We start from the raw sequence: 23,417 nt of genomic DNA on the forward strand, positions 1-23,417 counted from the left end.
CTGGTGCTCAGTGGACCTTGGGCCCCCACTGGCTCCTTAGGAAAGTGCATGTGCAAACAAAGACTGACATCAGTGCATACAAGTACATGTACATGTAGGCCTACTGCCTATATAGTAACAAATTAACAAAATGGCTAACGTGGCTGTCCCTGCGTACCGCTGCAAATTGGACCAAACATGTCCCCGACGCAAAGCATATCTTGAAAAAGTCTGACCTACCTCAGTTTTTGAGCCTTGTTCACGTAGCTCCTCCAGTTTCCAAACACCATCTGGAGATATGTCCTCCTCAGCATGGCTGCGGCTCTTTCTGCCGCTTCCTTCTGTCGCCTGGCAACTTGCATCCACCTGGTGAAGATGCGCTGCTTGGCAACCTTGCGAGCCTGTGACTCCATGATCTGACGGTAGAGCTGTTGCCGCTGCAGACGAAGGGTCCACAGGTCCCAGACATACCTGATCAAATGATATAGGGGTCAATTTAAACACTTTCTTGCTCTGTACAAACCGGTATATATTACCTTAACCCTAAACGAGCCGGGGAAGGAGAATCCACTGGCGGGAAGGCTGGCACGCATGTAACCATGAAAACTTCCAATGACCCTAACAACAAAACCATATGTCCGATGGGAGTTCAAATTTATTTGTAGGGATAAGGAGTGTCTTTACATGTATGTCAAGAATAAACAAATAGAGTTCATGGGGACCTGGCCCCCTTCTCTCCATGAGGGTTAATGCGTCACTCATACAAAGTTACAGAACTTGAAGCATGTTGGCCATGCAATTTGGCGAGAAATGGGTATGGAGTGAGAAGATCTTTGTTACAAGAGCAAATTAATTAATTCTTAATTAAAGAATGATACATGTATCTGCAAATTAATTCATGGAGATAAACCGGGGCAATTTCATGAATGCACCAAGTCAACACCAATACTTTAAAAGTTATCCAGGGAATAATGCAGCTGATGTAAGACAGGGAAATAGATTCAAATTATCTTGTCTCAGTAATCATTCTAGCAGCAGAGTTTTGTAGTATTTGAAGTGAAGTGAGTCTGGTAACACATGGTCCATGAAATCAAGACCAGTGATAGCGTTTCCACACCTCTCTGTACCTTTTTCGCACTGTATCCAGCCTCTTCCGCAGCTGCATTACAAACAACTCCTCCTTCCAACGCTTGAAGTGCACCCTCACCAGTCCGCACCGCCTCAGCTCCAAGGCCTGGCTGTGCTGGTGGTGTCGCTCAGCCTTGGCCAGCTGGCTGCCTCTTACCCAGGTACACAGTACAGCAGACAGAAGCTTGTGACTGGGAGAGTATTATTTAACAAGAGGAAAATGGCAGGGGTGACTATACATGTACCATAGCTAATACCAAGTCTATAGAGGCTTTACATGGTTCATGTAGCCATCTTCCACGGCAGTTCTTTTGTTCCAAAGAAAAACCTCCTTTATGCAGACTCTATGGAACAAAAGCACTGACCTGCAAGATGGCAGCCATGCAAACCCTCAATACTGTCAGTTATTTAATACACGTACTTGTACGTAAGTACATGTGAGGAACTGAGAAATTAATAATAGGTTTTAACTTTGCATAAAAAGCTTTGTGTTACTTGATTCCTATTCCTTATTACTCACCTGTAGTGACTGTGCGCCTTCTGTGTTTGTGCATATACCGCCTTAATGGTGCACCACGCCTTCCTGACTGTCATCTCCTCATGGTGCACCCGGCTCATCTCATCACGGTAGCCTCTGACCTTAGACTGGCTTGTAAACAGTTTCCAGCGCTGGAGACCCCGCGTGAGGAGACTGACCCTGCAAATGAGTAAAAAATGTCCAACAAACCTTTAACTTTGTTGCAATCATGAAGCCTTTCAGAGTTTGTCAATCAGCTGAACAAAGCCTTGAGTGAAGACGAAAAATCCTGCGAGAAATAAAACAAAACAATTTAAGTTTGCAACGGTCTGCAGAACGAATGGTTTATTACCTCTGCAGTCTTTGAAATGTGCATGTAGCAAGCCTATAAACATGATAAACTACAGGTAACTGGCAACTGAAGGTTGATTCAGCCTGATCAAAATAAGAACGGCTGTCAGTCATCTTTAAAAAAAAATTCAAGAATTTCACCGCAATCTATAGGCTGAGAGACTGACCTATTCAAATGTTCTCCTTGTCCCCAAGCAAGGCACATTACTGTCCTGCCTGCCGTATGTCTAATACCCCCAGAGAATGGGAGATCATTCAAATGCATCAAAACCCCGTTGGAACTTTTGAAAAACATTTAAAGCCTTTTGACACTTAATCCAGTAGACAATTTTACCTTTACACCCCTAAATAATATTCTTTCCACAAGAGCGCACAAACTGAGGTCTGGGATGAAAAGCCTGCTTTGTTGCAGTCATAGAGGTTTTTTCACATGGCGTCACTTGATGGGCAAAGGCAGTTCTGGAAGCATTCCAAGTCCGCGGCAGCGTGTGCATTATTGAATAAACAGATTTTAATTGACAATTTCATGTACCATACAGCAAATTGCTGCGAGACTTCAAAGGTGCACGTTTCCAAACACATCTGTGTAAATTGAACGCCAACCCTCAAAAGTGACATGATTGAAAATCCTCTATACCAATACTTAAAGTCTGCACTTCTACACGATTTGATCTTGGTCTCCATGCTTTGAAACCTGGCCTTACTTGTAGTGAAGCCTTGCAATGCCATCCTTCTGTGCAAAGTTGTATCGCTCCTTCCACGTCTGAAAAATCACCGTGATGGAGCGTTTGGCCGCAAGCTTCTCCAGTAACTGGGCACGCTCAGTGCGTACCTGACACAGGTCACGCCACTGCATTTGAGAACGGAAAAGAGTGACATGACAAAAGTATAAACTGAGTGACATGGCCACTGTTCAGTTTTCATTTTTAACCAAACTTTGTCTATCTAAAAATCTAAAAGTACTCCCGTGACACATACAGGTACTGTGCACATTTCTAATCGTTCCTTTTTTGCAGCGTTATGACAACACAATGCTAAATGAACTGATTCCTCATCCTCTCCTCTTCCACTTAAAATTATGCATTTTGGAAGAGGGATTCAATCCATCCTGTACTCACAACGGCAAAGTGACGACACTTCACCCTCTTTTCATATCTTTCAACAGCGCCCTCTATCTCCTGTCTGCTCTGCGATACGGCCCACCGAAGCCCATGCACTCCCTTCCGCAGCAGGTGGACTGCCAGGAGGTGGTCTGCTGCCCTCTTGTGGCTAAGTGGAGCCAGCCTCCAGGTACGGACGCATCTCGCCAACAGCCGGTGACGGCAGTGTGACACAGCTCTGAAGACAACATATACAGGATATAAAGCAACACTGTACATCTTGGAAACAGTATCAGTTTCAATGAAAGTGGGGACATGTGGCCCCGTGGTTAGGGTTTGTAGCTCCTGATCATATGGTAGTGGGTTCGAATCCCAGCAGCAGGTAGCATGTTGTGTCCTTGGGCAAGTCACTTTACTGCCAAACGTTCTCTCTTCACCCAGGACTAAATCAGCACATGTGAAGGCAAAGACGGTTACCGTGTTCACCAATTTGGGACTAAAATGGCACCTTCAGGCTTTATGCTCATGAGGGAGATGAGAAGGTTTCAGGACTCTTCAGTTGTAAGGCTGATGAGCAGGGACAATAATAATACAATGTTCTTTTGAATGGAAGATACATGTACTGTTACATGTACGGTAGATACTGTGCAGAACACAGATACTATGATATGAATAATTCATTTTCAACTTCATGGATAAACCTAAAGACTTACCATACAAATTTAGGATGCCAATATATGAACAGATTTTTTCTACTGACCTATTCCATTGCTCCTTTCTTTCTTCCTTTTGTACCCTGATCAGACGAACATTCCTGTGCCATCGTCGGAACCAGTATAGCTGAACAAACAAGCCAAACAGGAAATAGTATTGGCTCTGTGTATGAGCTAGTGAGGGGGCTATCTATATGTACCTTCTGCATGTATTTCTGCAGAAGTGAATGCACTTGCAAGTTCATGCAATCTTTCGTACACGTGCTATTAACGTACATGTAGATGCTAGCCTGCCCCATGTGTGCTCATTCAAAGAGTAGCAGGATGTAACAAGTTTTCATAATACTAGAAAAAAATTACATGGCATTAAGCACACACACATGGACGTACATTGTACATGTACTGGGACTTGGGCCGCATGGAAAGTCTCCATATCATTATACAGATTCTGCAAGCCCAGCAAGTGGGATTCCAATGTGTCTTCAGGCGGGATATTTTGCCACAAGGTGTCTCCCCCAAGTACTGCACGTGTATGTTAATGGAATACAATGTACTCTGACGGCAGACATAATGGCTTACTCTGGTGGACACAAGTACAGGCAGTTTACATACCGGTACACTACTCAAAAAAGGTCGAGAACCACTTTTTTCTCAACTTGTTATTTTTTTTCCCTAGTCTAGTTCTTTCATTTTGTCTAGATGGTATTCTCATTGGAATAAAAAAAATAAAATTGTTTCAAGACATCAATCAGCAGTAAAATATCTTATATAAAAAAGACACAAAATAAGAAGCGGTCCTTAGCTTTTTTTTGAGAAGTGTAATTTACCAATGCACTTTGTTCCTGTATCATTAGTACGGGCGTATCTGCTTAAAAAAAAATTACTAGCGGTACCTTGGTGACAAGTTCTTCCTGCATATCTGGCGGTGCGCTGTGAAGGATGTCCAATATCTTGAAAGCCCAGAGAATGGAGAAGGTTCGGCGTGGGCTGGTGCTGCTTGATAAGGTCAAGGGGCTGGAAACAAGATTTAAAAAAATGACCACTTCAAATCAATTGTCTTCAGCCCTTGCTCCCAGAAGGCAGTCTTTCACCCTGAACCAGACAACATCTTCCAAAGCGGCGTGAAGCGGGAAGGTGCTAAGTGGATCGCTGATAAAGACTCAATCATGAGGGGAGCATCAGTTGGGAGCAAAGAGCACTCGACTAAACTGAGGATTGCTACTGATGTTCTCTTGGTATAAATTGCCTGGAGCCACCACAGCGCCGTCCACGTTGCACCTCTATGCTGTTATAATACAGCAGATGTAATGGTATCACTGCAGGTCTGAGCATAGAATATTTCGGACAGAATTTCCTGAGGGCAGAGTGTTTTATGCTGGTCTAGTAGAGCAAGGGTTATCTGACTTTGATTCCATTTTCTTTGATAAGCTACGTGTTTGTACGTATACTACAATTTAAGATATTCTTCAAAGTTACAACAGAAATCTGAAAATCAAATTCCATGACTTTTCCGGGATGATCTATCCTAAAATATGACAATTTGGGTCATTCTATATATACAATGTATTTAAGGTCCAAAAGTATGACATTTTTGTGTCCCTGTTGCAAATGACCTGTGTAATTTGACATGGAAATATCACAGGAACTGATTTCAAACAACCAGTATTTTTATTTGTTCGGCAGGTTAATTGCAATAATTCCTTACTCTTGGAAATTAGAGAATGTGTTGTAAACTTACAAATGATATGTCAAATGTAACAGGGACATTGAAAATAATTGGACCCCAAATTTATAGAATGACCCATTTCCATGACACTTAATGCCTTTTGCGGAAAAATAATGTTTGATATATGTATATACAAGTACATGTATGTTATGAATTGAAAGAATGCCATTGATACTGAGGTGAAGACTAACAATAACAGCCTATAAATTCATCATTAATCCTTCGTCTCACGAAAGCAGCTCATTATAAATAAAACCCTTCCATCACCTTAATTTCTAAGATGTTTTCAGGACTTTGTTTCCTGTGAATTCCCAGGCACCCTAAATTTCCATGACTTTCCTTAACTTTTCCAGGATTGTCCATGACTCTGGGAACCCTGTTTCTTGAACAGCAGTAATTCACAATACCACTAAAGTCATTAGCAGTGGACTGACATCAGTGGAGGTGCTCACAGCCTTGTGGAAAAAGGTCAAAATTATACTGCAGATTTTAACCGTCAACTTTACCTTTCTGGTGCTGTTGAAGCTGTCATTGTATGCCTTTTCTTAGGAACACCCTCAGACTTCAGAGGTTTAGGGACTCTAGCCAAATGTTGAAGCTGCAATTGAAAATACAAATATGTATTCATAGGAAAGCACATTGAAAAATGTACACATTCATGTACATGAACAGTACATGCACATCCTGAAAAGAAAACGTTTAAAACCTGTTATACACGTGTACGTACATTTACATAAACCAGCACATATTCATGTATGCAAAGTTTAAGAATGAATAAAGACATTGTATTTTAATATGAAGTTTTCTGAGAACTTATTTTGTGGAAGATACATGTACATACATGAAAACATGGCTTTCAAATGCAAGTCAACAAATGAACAGTTTGACAAAATCTAAAGCAATCAAATTAGAAGGATTTTTTTACAGCATAAGTTAGTTCTTACAATGCATATACATGTACACACTGCACAAGTAACACTTACATTGCTTTTGGTCTTGGTTCTCTGTTGAGCACTTTCAGTGTTTCTATGTTGTGTTCTGCTTGAACTTTGGTCCACATACATGTAATTCTTGGTTTGTTTAGAACGGACAGCTTCACTCAGACTTGATTTCCCTGATGCATGTTCACGAGTGGGTATCTCGTTCTTGTCCTTACGCCTTTTGTTCACAGCTGGAAATCTGCCTTGATTTTCTACTCTGCTCCTACTTGAGTTTAGAAACTTCCTTGGCTTCAGGTCAATGGGAGACACACTAAGGTTCAGGTCATCAATTGTTAGTCCAACTCCTGGACTTCCAGGATAGGAATGCCTCAGCGGAGAGATTTTGGTGTCAGGAGTGGGATCGTGCATGCCACTTTGCAACAACAAATGACCACCAGACTGCAAATTGTATTGCAGCTTTGTGTGAAGTACAGCTGTGTCAACAGTTACTGTGGACGGCGACAGTGATATGCTGGACTGTAAACTTCTGTCCATTCTCTCTCGCAAAAGGGAAGAATGAACTGCCTCACCACTGCCTTCACTGGGAAGAATTGACCGAGAGGTCAATCTGGTAGGATGCCCGACTAGTGAAGTTGCTATTTGGTAGTTGTGGGAAGAGTTTGCACTCAACTCCGGGGAATATCCGCCTGCTAACCTGTCAGATGACAGCAAAACTTTATGCTCATTGTCAGAGGGCGCAATATATCCATGAGGACTTCTGCTAGAATTCTGCTGACATACTCTGTGTTTATATCCCGTCAGATGTCTTTCAACTTGTGAATGATATTGCTTGTCAGTGGCAACGTTGTTATTATTCCAGTTCTTTGCAGGCTCCTTTCCAGTTCCCAGCTGCTGCGAGTCTTTATCCTTGTCTTGCTCTTCTGCATCTTTTTCCTCGTCCAGTTTTTTCCCTGTTTCATTAGTTCTGGGCTTCTTTGATGTCCTTCTCACCCTGCGATTCTCATCTCCTTTTCTGGGGGTGAATTGTGCATACAGGCCTTCCGTGGGATTGGAGTGGACAAACTCGTCAGCCTCGGAAAACCTGTACAAGTCTGCGTCGTCCAACTGGTCCAGTTCACGAAGGTCAGGATCCCCAGGCTGAGAAATATCCAATGAACCAAAGCTTTGAGTATTAGGATGAGCCAAACGTTTACTTGAGAACTGGTGAGTACTATTTGTGGTAGCCCTTGTGAAAGGCAAGTTAAAATCTGTATCCCCGGTGTCCGCATTTCTTACATGTCTTGAGGTAGGCTGGTTTTTGTCCGATTCGAGAACACTGTAAGGTTCCATTTCAGCTGGGAGGGAATTGAATTTGTGACCGTACAAGCTTAACGGCTCAGACCCATAAAAGTCAAGGTTGCATTGTGGCACTGACGTTACTTCCACTAGAAGTTTTGCAGGGTTTGTTATTTGACTGTAAAGGCTGGTTGGACTGTGAACTGGTACTTCAACCCAACCATTGGGGGCCGCTGATGAATACCACTTGTCAGAGTAATCCGCTGTGGAGAAGTTTGGTTCAGTCTCTGAATTCTCATCCAGTGCAGACCCAGAGCTGTCCGGCTGTGTGATGGGTGCAGTGTCTGGCCAGTGTTGATCATCAAGATGTGGGGAATCTGTGGATGAGTCAAACTGATGGTCACCTCTGGTTGCGTAGAAGCTTAGTTTCTGCCGGAACTGGTGGTTTCCTGTGTGTGACAAATTGGTTGCTTCGATACTTAGCCCATTCAAGCCATGGTGCAGGGTGTGATCGTCTTGTAGTGGCTGGTGGTGCGGTGATGTGAAGAAGTATGGATCGTCTGACAGTGGCACTGGGCTATGCATGACCGACTCCTCCTCACGATGCACTGTTTGAAGAAAATCACACCCAGAGTGGTAAACAAACACAGCAGTACAACGGGCCAGATTGACTTGTGAGTTCACCTGTGTCTGTCGCCAGCCTTGCCAAAACCACGGCGGAGCGTCGTAGTTACACAGGACTCAGGAAATGGACAAAGTCCGTCGTCAGATGGACTCGCTTGATTTGCTTAATACTTCATGCATTGACCGCGTCGTCAGAGGTGTAAATAGACAGCCTATTGTGGGATCTGTTGAGTAAATGGGGTGTGCTGGGCACTGCATTGTGCAGACATTCTGGATAGATACCAGACTATTAGTAATTGGGTTGGATATCGACAGATAGTATTTTGTGTTCAGCTTTTTCCCCAATAAACAAACAAAATGCTTCCATAACTTTTATCATGGCGGTCAGAGGATTCCTTGCTTATCAAAAGTTAATGACCCCAAATTGTGTCAGATTATTTAGAAGGTGGTGTTTAAAAACACATTTATATCAAATTAAGGGCGTAATTTGACATTTGATAACACATGTCGGGACACCAATGGAGGACTGCTTGGTTAAACATGCGATTACCTGAAGGCAGGCACTCCTTGGGGTATCGTGAAGGCACTCCTGTGCGGGCACGGAACTGGGACATATCCAAAGCAAGCAGGCCTGGGCTATGGGTACCCAAAATTCCTTTGCTCTCCTGCAAGCAATCCGATTGGTCAGTACCGATTCCGAGGGAGAGCCTTTGGAGAGGTTCGACTAGCCATTGCTCTGGAGTTCTAGTAAGCTCCTGAAGTTTGAACCAAACAGAACTGATATTTGAAGGTGGTAAAGGAACAGCTCTGGACTCATTTAAACACAAGCATGTACTGTGCTAGAGTTTGACTTCAAAGAATATTTTTCTGTTGCTGTTATTGAAGTAGGCAGACATGTGCACTTTAATGAGTTTGTCAGATGTACTGATCAGGCTGACATGTGTTTACATGTACATGTAGTCAATGTGATGCACCCACATGTACAGAGTACAGGTACATGTACATTTGATCATGGACACAAGCACTCAGTGAACATTTCTGATTGGTTAAAAATATGTATACTTGTACATGTGTAACATGTATGTACATTCCAGAAATTAAGGGTCCATGGGTCCATTTTTTTTCGTGTCCCTGTCACATCTAACATTTGATTTTGCAGGTTCAAAACACAGTTTCTAATTTCCAAGAGTGATGAATAAATTAACTGCCAAACAAATAGCAATAGTTTGAAATCAATTCAAGTGATATTTCCATGTCAAATAACAAAGATCAGATGTAACGAGGACACAAAAATGTCACACTTTTGGAACCTAATTTCTGGAATTATCCACATGTACATTGTATGTAAGTGCAACGTTGTGCATCAGCTGGTAATGAAAAACACACAGATGTACATGTACCGATACATGTACATGTTACACATACCGTATTTCCACTTCAATCCACAAGTCTGTAAACTTACATGTACATGTGTAAGTACAGTACATGTACCTGTACATGTACCAGTCCAGGTACATGGCTTGTACTTCAACACCTGTATGTGTAGACATGTACGGACATGTACTGTCACCTACCATGCCTACCCGTACTGGTATTGTACCCAAAAATTTACAAATGTACGCGTACATGTATATTGCCAATACAAGTCACGTTTATGTACCTTTTTTTTTTTTGCACATTGAGGCGTCTGATGAAGGTTGACACCAAGCACCTCATTTTCACCAGATGCAACACGTTTTGATAAGTTCTGACTTGATGTTTCTTCTTTACCATAGAAACAGGGAAACTCAATCCTGCAATCTGACACGGGCAAAACAAATTGGGCCATGTACCAAATGTTTGATGAGGGCAAATATTGGACTGCACACCGTCTGGCAGTGAAACACACAGCTGTGATTTCACGGGAACTACCCGTACACTACAGTATAATACCGGGCTATGGACAAACATTTGGATGAAATTATGAAGTTTTGCATTGCCCTATTGCTCCCTAGCATAAGTCTGCATACATGTACAATGTACATGCACATTCTCAGAGTCATGATCTGAATTTACTGTACAAAATGTACAGCTCTACATGTACATGGAAGTTTTCTTCGCAGAAGGAATTCAGAATTACATGTACATGCACAGTATAAGTTTTGCTTACAGGTACATTGTATACGTGGGGGGGGGGGATTTTCGTACATGTACAGTATTCTTCCAACAGACTTGAAGACCCTTCTTGTTTTTCTTGAGACCACAGAAAATACTTTCTTTTCATCCTCCTCTAAAATTTGCCTTAAAAAATCCAAGTACCAACTAACACTGTATGCCCTTTGTACAAAATGATCACACAGGTACCTGTACATGTACTATACTATGTACATGACGTGCGCTACGAGTAACTTCATCCTTTTGTCCATGAAAACAGACAGCCGGACGGTAGTTTCAATTACACTGTACATCTTATGCCATAAGACATCTGGGAAATATCATCATTCAGGGGTGCTGGTCAGAAGTCATAACCCATTGTGGATGAAACATGGTGAGTACTGAACCAGTGCATGACTGTGAGTCTTTAATATTACGCCCGTATCGCGTTATTTCAAAGATGAATACTAAAATGCTCTACACATGCACGTAATAGATACAATATTTGAATACTGATCATTTCCAGAGAAAGACTGACGATGTCCAAGTGAATCGCCAAGTCCAAGTTGAAATTTGCTTTCTGCTACATGTAATTTGGACGTTCCAAAATTATATGCATGACAAACGGTGCTACAGTGTACATGTATGTAAAAATTTAAAGCACATCATGGTGAGGACAGTGACAGATTTACACCCTGCACTTCTATTGTAATGGTACATGCACAGATACATGTACATGCATACCGGTTACATACATGTATGTGTACTTGACGCTCACTGTGACATCAGGGTGTCGTAAAACAACCTATTGATGTATTTTTATCAACTATATCAACATGGGCACCGTGCCAAGCGTTGCCCGACAGTGAAAAATGGCCCTCACGGACTACTTAACACCCGGCAACCCTTGGTAGACACATCAGGCAGGCAGCATTGATTAGTTCTAAGCCTGTTGACTCCAATTTACAGAACGCTGCCAGGGTTAACGGTTGGAGTGTTAAGTTGACATTCCGTTCATCGTAATCAAAAGTATAAATTTTAATCAGAACAAAAGGCTTTAAGTGCACTTGGCCAATGTGATAAGACGACTCACATACTAGTACATGTACATTGTACATACCGGTACCATTGCATCATTCACAACATTTTTGATACACTTTATTGGTAACTATCGAAGAGCTTTCAAATTGGAAATTTTGAAAAACAATTAGAAATATGTTTTACTTGAAGCACGATAAACATGTACAGTGTACTCGTACGTAGACTAACAATGTTCAATTACAAATTGTCAATGCTAAAATATCTTTAATGGAAAAATTGCACTACGTACATGTATGTAAAAGGTCCTTATTGAAAAAATATTGTTTTATAAATTTGGATGAGAAAATTGGTTACAGTTAAATATATTGGCCCCCCAAAACTACATGAAGTTTCCTAAACCTACATGTACATTTAAAAAAGTAGTACCAGTTTCAATAAATGTACATGTATGTCTTTCATGCTCAGAGAAAGGCCCAAGGAGTATTTTCAAAAACTACAATTTTGTCACAGAAAAATGAAAATCCAACAATTTAAGACTCATATTTGACTTGATTGAACACTGCATTTCATGTTAAATGTACATAATTTTGGGGAGAAAGCCAGTGTATGTGCAGGAAGAAAACATGACATGTACACTTAGAGTAATTATACTGGCAACATGTTGCAACTTATAAATGTATGTACTCTTCAGACCATTTGACTGTTCCTGGGTGTGAAGCTCTCATTCAGCCATGTTCCATTTTTGTCTTCAAACCATGAAAAAAACAACGGTGAACTACAAGTTCTTTAAAGTTTAAAAGTTATCTACCCTGATATAATGATACCCTCAAGCATCAGAAAATGGGCCATAAAAACAATCTTGGTACTCATGCACGTACATGTACACGTACACGTACATGTACGTGTACACGTACATGTACATGTACATGTACGTGTACATGTACATGTACACGTACATGTACACTACTGGTACATGTACATGTACACTACTGGTACATGTACATGTACAGTACTGGTACATTGTCATTTCACAAGCAGGTACTGTAACTACCAAGTCCCACAGCAAATTTGTCTTGGAGTTGTCTCTTGTTCGATTTCACTGGTTCTCTACCAGGGTACATGTGTGTTTTGCAGTTTGGAGGCAGTGTTTACAATCTGTGTTTTAATGAATGGGAAGCCCTTGCAACAAAAGATTCCTGACTAAATGTGGCTAAACAGTTCAACAAGCACTGACTCCAATCCAGGGGCACATATTTACATGTACACAGCACAACGTGTACACTAGAAGGTGGATATAATCGATGGCCGTAAACCTTTAGAAAAGAGCTGGATATTTTGTCCCTTTGGTCCAAGAACTTTGCTGTATCATACCCAATTATTTTGCAGCTTTGCATAAGACACTCACCATCAGTACCATACTCAGTACATACATGTACATGTACAATGTACAAACATGTGTACCGCATTGGTACCCATACCAGTATACTGTACACTTGTTCGTGTTCTTACCAAGTTTCAATTCAATCCAACACACATGGGGTTTACTTGTACATGAACGTGTACTACACATGATACATGTACATGAACATGAACATGTAGATGTACATGTACATGTACCAACTTTCACGGTCTCATGTGTCAGCCAGCACGCTTTGAGTTTGAGCTTGTCATCAGAACAAGTCAACATTTTTGACTGACCTGTAGCTAAAAACAGGCATTCTTCAAGAATGGTCCAGGAACATGTACATGTTGTTGCATGTATAGAAATGTCAAAGTTTCACAAAATTGTTTCAAACTGATGGCGGGACATAACTGAAAAAGCTCTCAACATGGCTCTTCACCAAGAAAAATTGCATTGTGACAATATCAGAGGAAATACCCGTATTGAGGGAAGCAGGAAGATGTTGACCCCCCCAGCTCATTGAGGGTTACAATGTCCCAAGCAAGCAGCAGGAATACTTTACAGGTACCAACAACTGACACAGCAAAGAAGGGATAGCATCACCTGCTCCTTCATTTAAAGAATGCAAATACTTTTCCCTGAACCTCCCAAATCCCTCAAATAAAAACAAAAAGGTCCGGTACGTGTACATATAGGTTTTGGAGGATTGGGGAAAGTTTCAATGACTCAAGGGGCTACGGATTAGACCCGTATCCGATAAGAAATTCCCCTCCCCCATCCTCCAACACCCCCTGCCCGCACACCCACACACACGGAACAGATAGATGTACCAACAAACTGACTGGGAGAGACAGACAACATGTACAGCGGGGTGATGATGGAATAGGACTGGTATCATGCATCCAATTGATCACACAAACTACAGACTTGCCTAATTACTGTAACGGTACATCACTCTTGCTTGTAGACTCCATCATGTCAGATGCAGGCGGAGATGAGCATACATGTACACTGTACACGTACCAGTACAACGTTGACCAAAGCATTGCCATGGGAGATTTCTCTACTTTGTAAATACACCTGTATGTGTATAGGGGTACATTACAATGTATGTACGGTACATGTACATGTACATGTACCCGGTATAGTAATTTTCTCTGCCTTGTCCCCTTCTTCAGAAAGAATTTTACTCCCCACCCTATAAAACCTTTCCCAAGTGCAACACATAAAATGCAGAAAACCTCATACACTAATTCATCATGAATATTTGAAAACATGTCTGCAATGTTATTGTCCTATCAGGTTCCATCTAACTTAATGCCTTAATTATTGATCTCTCTCCGAGTCAGACGATAACCGGATTTCCCTGCTATTGAGAGGTATTGATCAGGCAGTTTGCAAAATACTTATCCTGATCCCACTGAAGTGTGATTTCATCAGGCTTGGCAGTTTGAAAATACCAGTAACAAGATTAATTCCCAGAGTGACGCACAATAATCCACCACGTCCCAAGGCCGTATCATTCAAAGTGTCAACAGCAAATTCAAATTTGAACTTTTGGAGGCATTTAAAAGCTACATGTACATGTGTACACATGTTCCTTGCTCTATGGTACAATATATGTACATGTATGTGCCGGGACCATCATATTGGTTACTTGAAATTAATACATTGAAGTAATTTTCTTTAATAGTGAAGAATTTAAAAGTTAAAGTTTTATTAAACTCAGTGTTAATAAGCAAACATGCAACTCTATCACACTTTGCCATGTACATGTATGCACACCATACTATCTGTATACTAAAACTAGATACATGTACAGTACATGTACATGTACATGTACATCCTCTGAACGATAAACTCATTGATTCTTGTCAAATACATGAAAGCAATTAATTAACTTACATGTAACATACATGTACATGTGGATTAGTGCAATGTACCAGTAGGGCCTATATCACTCTAGACTGGAGTTAAACATTCGCACAAAGTACAACATTTCCTGGTAAGTGCCTACACATGTTTGTCTACTGGTATCTGTCCTTAGCTAAATGACGATCACCCAGGAGCATTGAAGGTCTTTGCCTGTGCAGGTGGTCAGTTATTGGTTTGTTGCTGTGAGCAACATTCCAAAGAGCCAAAGCAAACAGCCCAATGGAGTTTCACCTTAGCTGTTAAGAATTGTTTTTAAATCCTGATTAAGACCATGCTAAACCATAGAAAAGGGGCACATCCTATGCTGTTTATGGCATTACAGCATCCAATTTTTTAATTTCGTTTTGGAATTCAAAAAATTTACATGTATCCGGTACACGTACGTACGTGCATACTGAATTCTTTTAAACGGAAATTAGACTTAAAAAAGAATAACTCAATTTCTATTGAATTTCTGGATAATGCATGTTAAATATGCAGCAGACAAAATAAACTGGACAAGTCAATCATCAGACATTTATCACAGCACACCACCGTAAAACTGGTGAAAATTGATTATAATTGCACATAGTTTACATGTACCTTGATAGTGAAACTGATTTTCCATCTCAGTGCACCGTATGTAGGAAATGCACTCCAGCTTTCTGAAAGAACTTTCATCCATAGCAAGTTTCTGCATCAGGTGGTTCGCTGAGTTCACCACAGGTAATAACAGAAATTATCACTAACCACTTGAACTTTGCCAAATACTAGTAACTGGTCGGTTAGTTTGTTGCAGCTGGTGCTTATTTTTGTTGGCTTGGTTACCTGGCCCTTTTTTGATGTCCCAGGACAGGTGTCAAAAAGAGTGCTCTACTGTACCAGTAGATGGGTAGTGAGTGGACAAACATTTCTCAATGCACAAGCTTCCCTGCTGTTCTATTCAGAATGCTTGGAAAACCTTTCTGTCACTGGCCACAGGATTTTAAGACTGCTGGAGACTGATTGGCCAGTACTTGGTGGACTGCAACATTAACACTGAGAGGGTGGTACATATTTAAATGACTGAGGGGCTAACTTTAACCTTTCAAATCCAACCTGCAAAGTACATGTACCTGGTACACAGATAGGCCTTGAACTGACATTTTATACATGTGCCTCATACCAGTACATACTGGTACCCCTACCATGTACATGTACAATGTACTTCTCTGAGTGCTGGCAAAATTCACACAAACCTTTGAATGGATTATATGCAACGGTATATGAACCTACATGTACATGTAGGTGTTTCATTTCCACCCTTTATAATTAATGAACTAGCCCATACATCTCTTGTTCATTGTATGCTGAGTGAGGCCAGCACAGCACACATGTAAGGGGCACATGTCATTTACTGTACAGCTGTACATGTACATGTACTTACATGTACCAGTACCACACCTGGTGCACAAGAGACCCATGTATTGTAACCATGGAAACATAGCTCCTAGATTTTAGAAGGGGCTTAAGAATGCCAGAAAGACAACCGTTGTGTGGAGGACAAACACTGAATTTTCTTTCATTACAATTTGAAACACTCAGTATACAATACATGTATAGAACAATTTTTGAATTGAGTCCTGTTTTCTTGCTCCGTTGTGCAAACAAAATATCGCCGTCTTTAGCGTTTTTCGTTAAAACATGGCACATCTGATCTCCAGCCAGCTGGGTCATTGGTGTCCTCCATCAATTCTGTAACTGCCTGGGGGTTTAAGGATGTTGATTGTGCCATACATGTACATGTCTCCCCCCTCCCGGGGTCAGAGGCTGGGGGGGGAGTAACGCACACAAGTACACATTTCTACCAGTACTGCAGTAGTACATGGAAACATACATTAGCAAAATTGGCGACATTTTTAGGCAAAGTTCAACATCTTTGAGGCGTGCATGTGTCTTTAGAAAACCTGCTTGGGAATTTTTTTGGGGGGGGGTAATTCCAGATATTAGGGGTCCAAAAGTGTGACATTTTCGTGTCCCTGTAACATCTGACCTTTGTTATTTGACATGGAAATATTCCCGGAATTGATTCAAACTATTAAAATTTGTTTGGCAGGTACATGTAAGTTGCATTAATTCATCACTCTTGGAAATCAGAAAATGTGTTCTGAACTTACAAAATTATACACGTATGTCAGACGTGACAGGGACACACACAAAAAATGGACCCCTAATTTCTGGAATTACCCTTTTATTAAAACAAAAAGGAAAGCAGGGAAAGAATGAATTGATAATTTTATTCAACAAAATCTCAAAATAGGCCCTTGGACTGTTGGCTCCTCAAACCTGTTGACCGTTATAAGACCAGTCTGTGCTGCATCCACTCTGTGCCCCTAAATGTTGTTGTTTAAGGTTCACACTTCTGCCATGACAATGCAAACAAGCAGGCAGTTAAACAAGGTATAACATTTCCCATGGGCTTTGAAGTAGAGATTCTAGAGAAATAAAGAGAGCTTATTGGTACCGGTAGCTATGCCGGTACCATGCGCCGATTCTGCTCAATGGCAGGTAGTGAAACGGAGAGAAATGTGAGATGAAAGTGTTTGTTCAAAACTGTCGAGAATAGAGTGCATTAACAGAGCACAGAAATTTTGCCGCTCTAAAGTGAGTTCAAATTCTGGGTTACCGGGTGAAACATTAACAGGACAGCTGTCTCTTTTTTACCATACATGTACATGTAAAAGGCAGTTGGAAAGTGCAGGCTTTTGTGAATGCTCAATCCGTGACAGGCTGTTCAAACGTTAGCTTTCCAATAAATATGTAATGGGTTCACAGAGTGAGAGGGATACATGTACATGTATATGTATGTACGTCCATGATCCAAATCCGGGGAAGGGAAATGACAGGTGGCAAAGTGCACACCCAAAGCCAGATTAACTGAACTTCACACTGTATCCACGAACACGGTCTTAATGCACTTTTTATTCCCCGAGGACCAAAGTTCTTCCAAGAAAGTCAGAAACCCAACATACATGTACTGTGCATATGTACCGGTATGTATAATGTTGAAGTTTCAAGAGATAATCAGGCATCTGGCAAAATCCAGTACTGTCCCATATGACCTCTTCCAAATAATGTCTGCAAGGGTTAAGGTTACAGAGTTTAGCATTTGGAAATCAGCATACTGTACTGTGAACAAATGACAAGTTTCTTTGCAAAATGCTAATATCCATTTTATTGATAATAAACAATTACTGTCTGCTAAAATAAAGAAAACAATTAAGATATTTGATCTATATGTACTTTATCATATAATCAGAATTCAACAGATGAAGTGTCAATTAACGACATATCGCTCATCTTACCGGGTGAGTCATATATTTCAAAACTTGTGGATATGCAGTGTAAAGTGCACTGAAATAATGGATGAAAAATTGTACATGTACATGTAATTCTTCTGTCATAGAAGTCTGTGTTTTTTGGGGGGTGGGATTGTTTATTAGGGTACATGTATATTATTGGCTTTTTATATTAGTCTTTTTCTTGTTTTATTATTTTCTTATACATGTACCGTACATGTACATGTACAGTGTACAGCCTTGCATAACTACAGTACATGTACATGTACATGTACCAATAAAGTCTGTTACTAATACATTTACCTGTAATGATACAGGTACATGTACATGTGTAAGCCCAATGAAATGAAACTACATGTACATGTAAACATGTATACATGTAACTGTGACCCACTCTGTGAAAATGAGTCATAAATCAGAGCCACTTTTTGAGTTTTCATTTGTGTTGGAAAGAGCACATTGAGCTTTTTGTTTTGATGTATCACTCAGTTTGGCATCCTGATGAAAGTGGATACTCCATGGTGAAAAATGCTGTGGATTCTTATTGATTTACACTGTGCAAAATTATCCTAAAGGACTTTTTACTCCAAAATGGCTCTGGAGACTTAAGACTCATTTTCACAGAGTGGGTGACAATTGTTTGCAGGGTGCTACATGTAGCTTGTACCGTACATGTGTACACGTATATTGTGTACATTTTAAACAGTAGCCAAAGTTTTAGCCTAATGCACACATCTGCTGCACCGCTTTCTACAATGTGCATGTAATTCAGTCCACTCTACAATGTACAATGTAGATGTGGGCAACACTATGAAAAGTGTCTGGGACCCCAACATTTTTAACTTCATGAAATAAATTTGATGTGTACAGAGTGATGTCTTAACGATTTACAAGTAAATCTGATTTTGCTTCCTCATTTTTCTTTTGTTTAACTTATTGTTGTTATGAAAACTGATGATTAAAACTTTGAAATTACAATTTTTAAGCCATTTTTAAACACCTTTTATTAATCAATCTTGAGAAGACCTGAAAAGATACCATGCTACTGGGTAGTTTGTTTGTAACTCTTAAACAATTTCACATGGGGTTTGCCTTTTCAATATAACATGTACATGTATGTATTGCTATCATATTTTTCCTCACTACCGTACAGTACATGTAGCAACGCTTTAGAATGTGCCATTTTGACGAAATGCAATATCCATGACGGTGGAATTGGCTGTGTAAAGAAAACTGTAGTAATAAAAATAAAGAACAAATTTTGAAATCCCATTTATCTTCGAGCAAACTTGAGGGGCAGTTATTGGGGCTATTGGCGCCTCTGCAAGCAAAGGTGCCAGGTTTGAATTTACAGTAAACTTTGCAGAGTGCATGTTGATTTTCGCACAAAAGCAGCGCAATGCACAGAGTACGAATAGCGTGTTCTCGTGTACAAAACTCCCGCACAACATGGAAAAAATTTCAAATCACTGCCATTTCAACCAAATTCAGTTTCCTGGGTTGAAATTTCGACCATATGTCCCTTATATAAAACACTTCAATTTGCAACGAATGGCACTTGAAAATTCCTCCTTTTTGAGTAAATTTGAAATATCTATTTTGTGAAATTCTTGTGGGGTACCACTTTAGTACCCCACAAAGATCAAAACTGGCCTTGTGGGGTACCTTCCATTGTTCGGGTACCCCACAAGGCACCATGTACAAGCGCACATTGCACAGCCTCAACATAAATTTCCTAAGTGCTGAGATACATTTATTGAGGGAACACTTCAACATTGGGCATTTTTACCCCAGTTGACCCCTCAAAATAATGAAATAATGTGTTAAATACTGTACATTTACCTGTTCATCAGAGTCCTGGCTACCAGAGTCCTGGCTACCAGCTTCTGCAGTGTTGTCTGCTTCTATGGTGTGGCTTTCCTCAGCTAGAGAGACCTGGTCAGAATCAGATCCTGCTGGTTCCATCCCGCTGGATTCCTCATTTTCTTCGAGTTTTGTGGTCAAAATCGAATTTGAGGGCTTAGAACCAGACCCCTCACCATTCTGAACGGAGAGTTTACAAAGGACGTTGTCTTGGACCGTCAGACGGAAGTTCTTCGACAGCCTGGAATTCTCACCCCGCTGCCTGTTCATCAAACCGGACTGATCTGCTTCAAAGCAGTTCCAACCAGTTCCAGCCAGTGCTGGCACTACTGCCAACAGCTTATCTGTCATACCAACTAGCGTGGCTTCATCTTCACGGCAGTCTGTGAAAGTCCTGTCATAAGCCATGTTATCCTGAACTTTACGTTCCGATCTGTAATTGTTTGAGATCAAATGACTGTCTACTGGAACGGGTCTGTGATCCATTTCAATATCTGAAATGTTCCCTAATCCTTTCAAAGAAATGATGATTTCTTTCGCAGTGGATTTCTTGGCCAAAAGGTTGCCACTCGGGCATGTAACATTATTCTGGACACTTCTCTTAACAGTGTCTTTCATGGTTGCCGCCCTGTGTTTAATCTGCTTGGCAAAATCCACTTCACTAAGATGTGTTCGGAGTCCCTTCATGGGTAAATTCCTTACCCTTGAAGCACTGAGGTTGTTTTCTTTGGAAGTGTGTGAAACAACAAGTTTTTGGTTTCCAGTCAGGTTTCCAGTGGGCTGTAACGACACATTTTCCTGTACCTGGGGCAACTTGTTTCGCGAAGGCTCCTTTGAACGGTCGGCCCTACCAATGCCAACTTTTCCCAAAGTTTTTGATCTGGGAGACATGTTTTCCTTGAACAACAGTCGTCGACTGGACTTTGGATGCTGCTGTTTCGAAAGAGGCCCGGGGTTCATTGTACCATGGATTGAAGAATTCCTTCGACAGACTCCTCTGGGATGGGATGCTGTTTGCTGAAGTTCATTCATCACTCGCATTCATTGACGGCCGCTGAAAGGCAATTTAGATACTGTACATGTAAACACATGGTAAATTAACTAAGCCATTAAAATTCCCATACACAGAAAGAGTATTCAATAATCACCGATCTCCCTTAATCCTAACCCCCTAGGCCCTTTTTGCTGGGGACGCTCCTCAATCCTCCTGAATCCTCTAATTTGGGGGTGAAAAAATTTGATTCTCCCTCAATCCTCAGAAATCCTCCAAAATTTCTTGAAAATGTTACTTAGAGGTGTGCCTACTGCCTCAATCCTTTAAAATCCTCCAGCAATTCCTGTCATTATGTTGAGGCAGTGCGAATGGCACTCTTGAGCAGTGCCGTTGATTCAAAAGAAATATCAGGCTGGACTTATGCATGACTGAGCAAAAACAACACAAGGTCTAACCCACGAACTTCACTCATGGCGTCCTTCGCAATCAGCCATGCACTTTTGCCATTCACCCTCAATCCTCCAAAATCCCCCAAAACCACTCGAAGGATTTTGGAGGATTGTGGAGGGTTAGGGTTAATGCACGAATATGGTATTACATGCACTTGAAAACGAAATGTACAAAGTGTAATCTGACAAAGAAACGACAACATGCACTTAAGAGAATTAATGCATTCCCTGAAAATACTGAACACTTTCTCTGCCATGGTCCAACGACTGTCATGGCCTACTTCAACAACTGTAAAACTCCTACAGTTCTGGAAACTTGTACAGTAAATGTACCAGTACATGATGTAATCATGGAGCATGAACACGGAACTTTTCTTACAATGAACTTTTCAAAAATGTGTGACAGGTTCACAACAAAACACCTCAGTGCTTTGTAACCTGTGCATGCATCTTGTATACAGGTGCAGTGTACATGCACATGTACTGTAAGTTCCTCCATCAAGTTACAATGTAGACACTTTGCGTTCCCATGCTGTGCAATGGCGTACTCAGGGGGAGGGGATCGTGGAGGATATTTCTACTTTAGGAAGTGAGGGGGAGAATGGAGAATTCCTTCATGAATCACAATCATTTGAATGATAAGTTTTGGAGGTACATGTACATGTAAGATCTCCATACATGTACATGTATGGACCCGCTTGACACCCTGTGAACAAACCCAGTGAGACTAGTCTGAAAAATTCTAGCCAAAAGTAAGTAATTTTTAAGTGAATACCTCACTATTTTCCCTGCTAAATTTGACTTTTTAGGTCATGTTATTGCTTTCATCGGTATCTGCCGAATTGCTGGGTTGGTACGTACATGTACATACCTTCTGTTCCACCATCACTGACCATGTGCACTCCCCACTCCAATCCAATCAACAAACATGCAAAAATCAACATGCTGCCTGCAAATCCACCTGACCACCATCATAACTTGAATGTCAGCATCACGGCAATGTCTGGGTAATCCTGACGTTAAACATTAGAAAAACATTGTCAAAGCAACGTGTTGAACATTTCAAAATACTGAAAATCATAGGCCTAAGTCATGTGAGTGGTGTAGAAAGGCTGCAGCATCCTTGACTCCACTTTCATCATGTTCATGATTTTGCCATGTTTGTTGGTCATGTTGGTTGGAAAAGGATTCCATTGGACGTCACATGTAAGTTATAGCTATTAGCCTTCAAAAAACCTGTACAAATCAATGCCCTCACAAGACATTTAGGCCTAGCAGTGAAAATTCTGAGGTCTTTCCATATGATCTGATGATGATAGGCTAAACACAATTTTTCAGGCCATTTTTTTCCCAAAATAATTGACGGTCTGCAGATCATTATCAAGATGATCCCTCAGCTCAGCACATTGAATGGGCCCACAACGAGAAATAAAAGAAAAACTCACACAGCTTCTTCCATGATCATGATGAACTGGCAACCGTTTTCTTTCTTAATCACTGTCAATGATGTCACTGACTTTGATTCTCGAAACAGTCATTTTTCAGTGATTTTGTGGTAACCCGTGGTATTGACTTACATGTACATGTACTTCGAGCCGGTGATTTACTCAGTGTCTGTTTTGTAGATGGCGCCATCAGTAGTCGGGCTGAAGACGAAGGTAACCAAAATGTTCTTGACTAAACATAAAACGCCTGGGTGTCTGACATGATCATCAAATGTGGAAAATATCAATCTACAGAGGGCGCTCTATACAAATAGTAAATAGCATGCAGTGAATTAACGCATTCTGTTATTTTACCTGCTCAAGTACATGCCCGTCTATCTAGTGGGCAAAGTCTACACTCCACAGACAACGCATTATGCCGTTGGCAAAAAAGTTTCAGGGTCCCGTCTAAACTCCGTCTACGATTTGAAACAATTGCATGTAG

General features: G+C 40.9%; 1 protein-coding gene across 4 annotated transcripts in view; it reads right to left on the minus strand.

The window, feature by feature from the left end:
* Positions 1-23,417, minus strand: part of LOC110985278 (uncharacterized) — a 48,545-nt gene extending 25,128 nt beyond the window's left edge. The window contains exons 1-13 of one of the 4 annotated variants that reach the window (XM_087147511.1): positions 23,066-23,417; positions 22,360-22,501; positions 20,025-21,099; positions 8,905-9,109; positions 6,498-8,338; positions 6,021-6,112; positions 4,682-4,802; positions 3,836-3,915; positions 3,094-3,313; positions 2,680-2,825; positions 1,628-1,804; positions 1,107-1,298; positions 220-450 (exon numbers count right to left, since the gene is read on the minus strand). In XM_087147511.1, coding sequence (XP_087003637.1) covers positions 220-450; positions 1,107-1,298; positions 1,628-1,804; positions 2,680-2,825; positions 3,094-3,313; positions 3,836-3,915; positions 4,682-4,802; positions 6,021-6,112; positions 6,498-8,338; positions 8,905-9,109; positions 20,025-21,086 — 4,367 coding nt within the window. In that variant the 5' untranslated portion in view covers positions 21,087-21,099; positions 22,360-22,501; positions 23,066-23,417. Of the gene's footprint in view, positions 1-219; positions 451-1,106; positions 1,299-1,627; positions 1,805-2,679; positions 2,826-3,093; positions 3,314-3,835; positions 3,916-4,681; positions 4,803-6,020; positions 6,113-6,497; positions 8,339-8,904; positions 9,110-15,447; positions 15,731-20,024; positions 21,100-22,359; positions 22,502-22,933 lie in introns of those variants that run through there. The other 3 variants (XM_087147509.1, XM_087147510.1, XM_087147512.1) reach the window with 3 other exon arrangements.

Source organism: Acanthaster planci, linkage group LG16 (genome assembly GCF_054643075.1).
Source record: "Acanthaster planci isolate LZ-2023a linkage group LG16, COTS_SCS, whole genome shotgun sequence".
Lineage (NCBI taxonomy): Eukaryota > Metazoa > Echinodermata > Asteroidea > Valvatida > Acanthasteridae > Acanthaster > Acanthaster planci.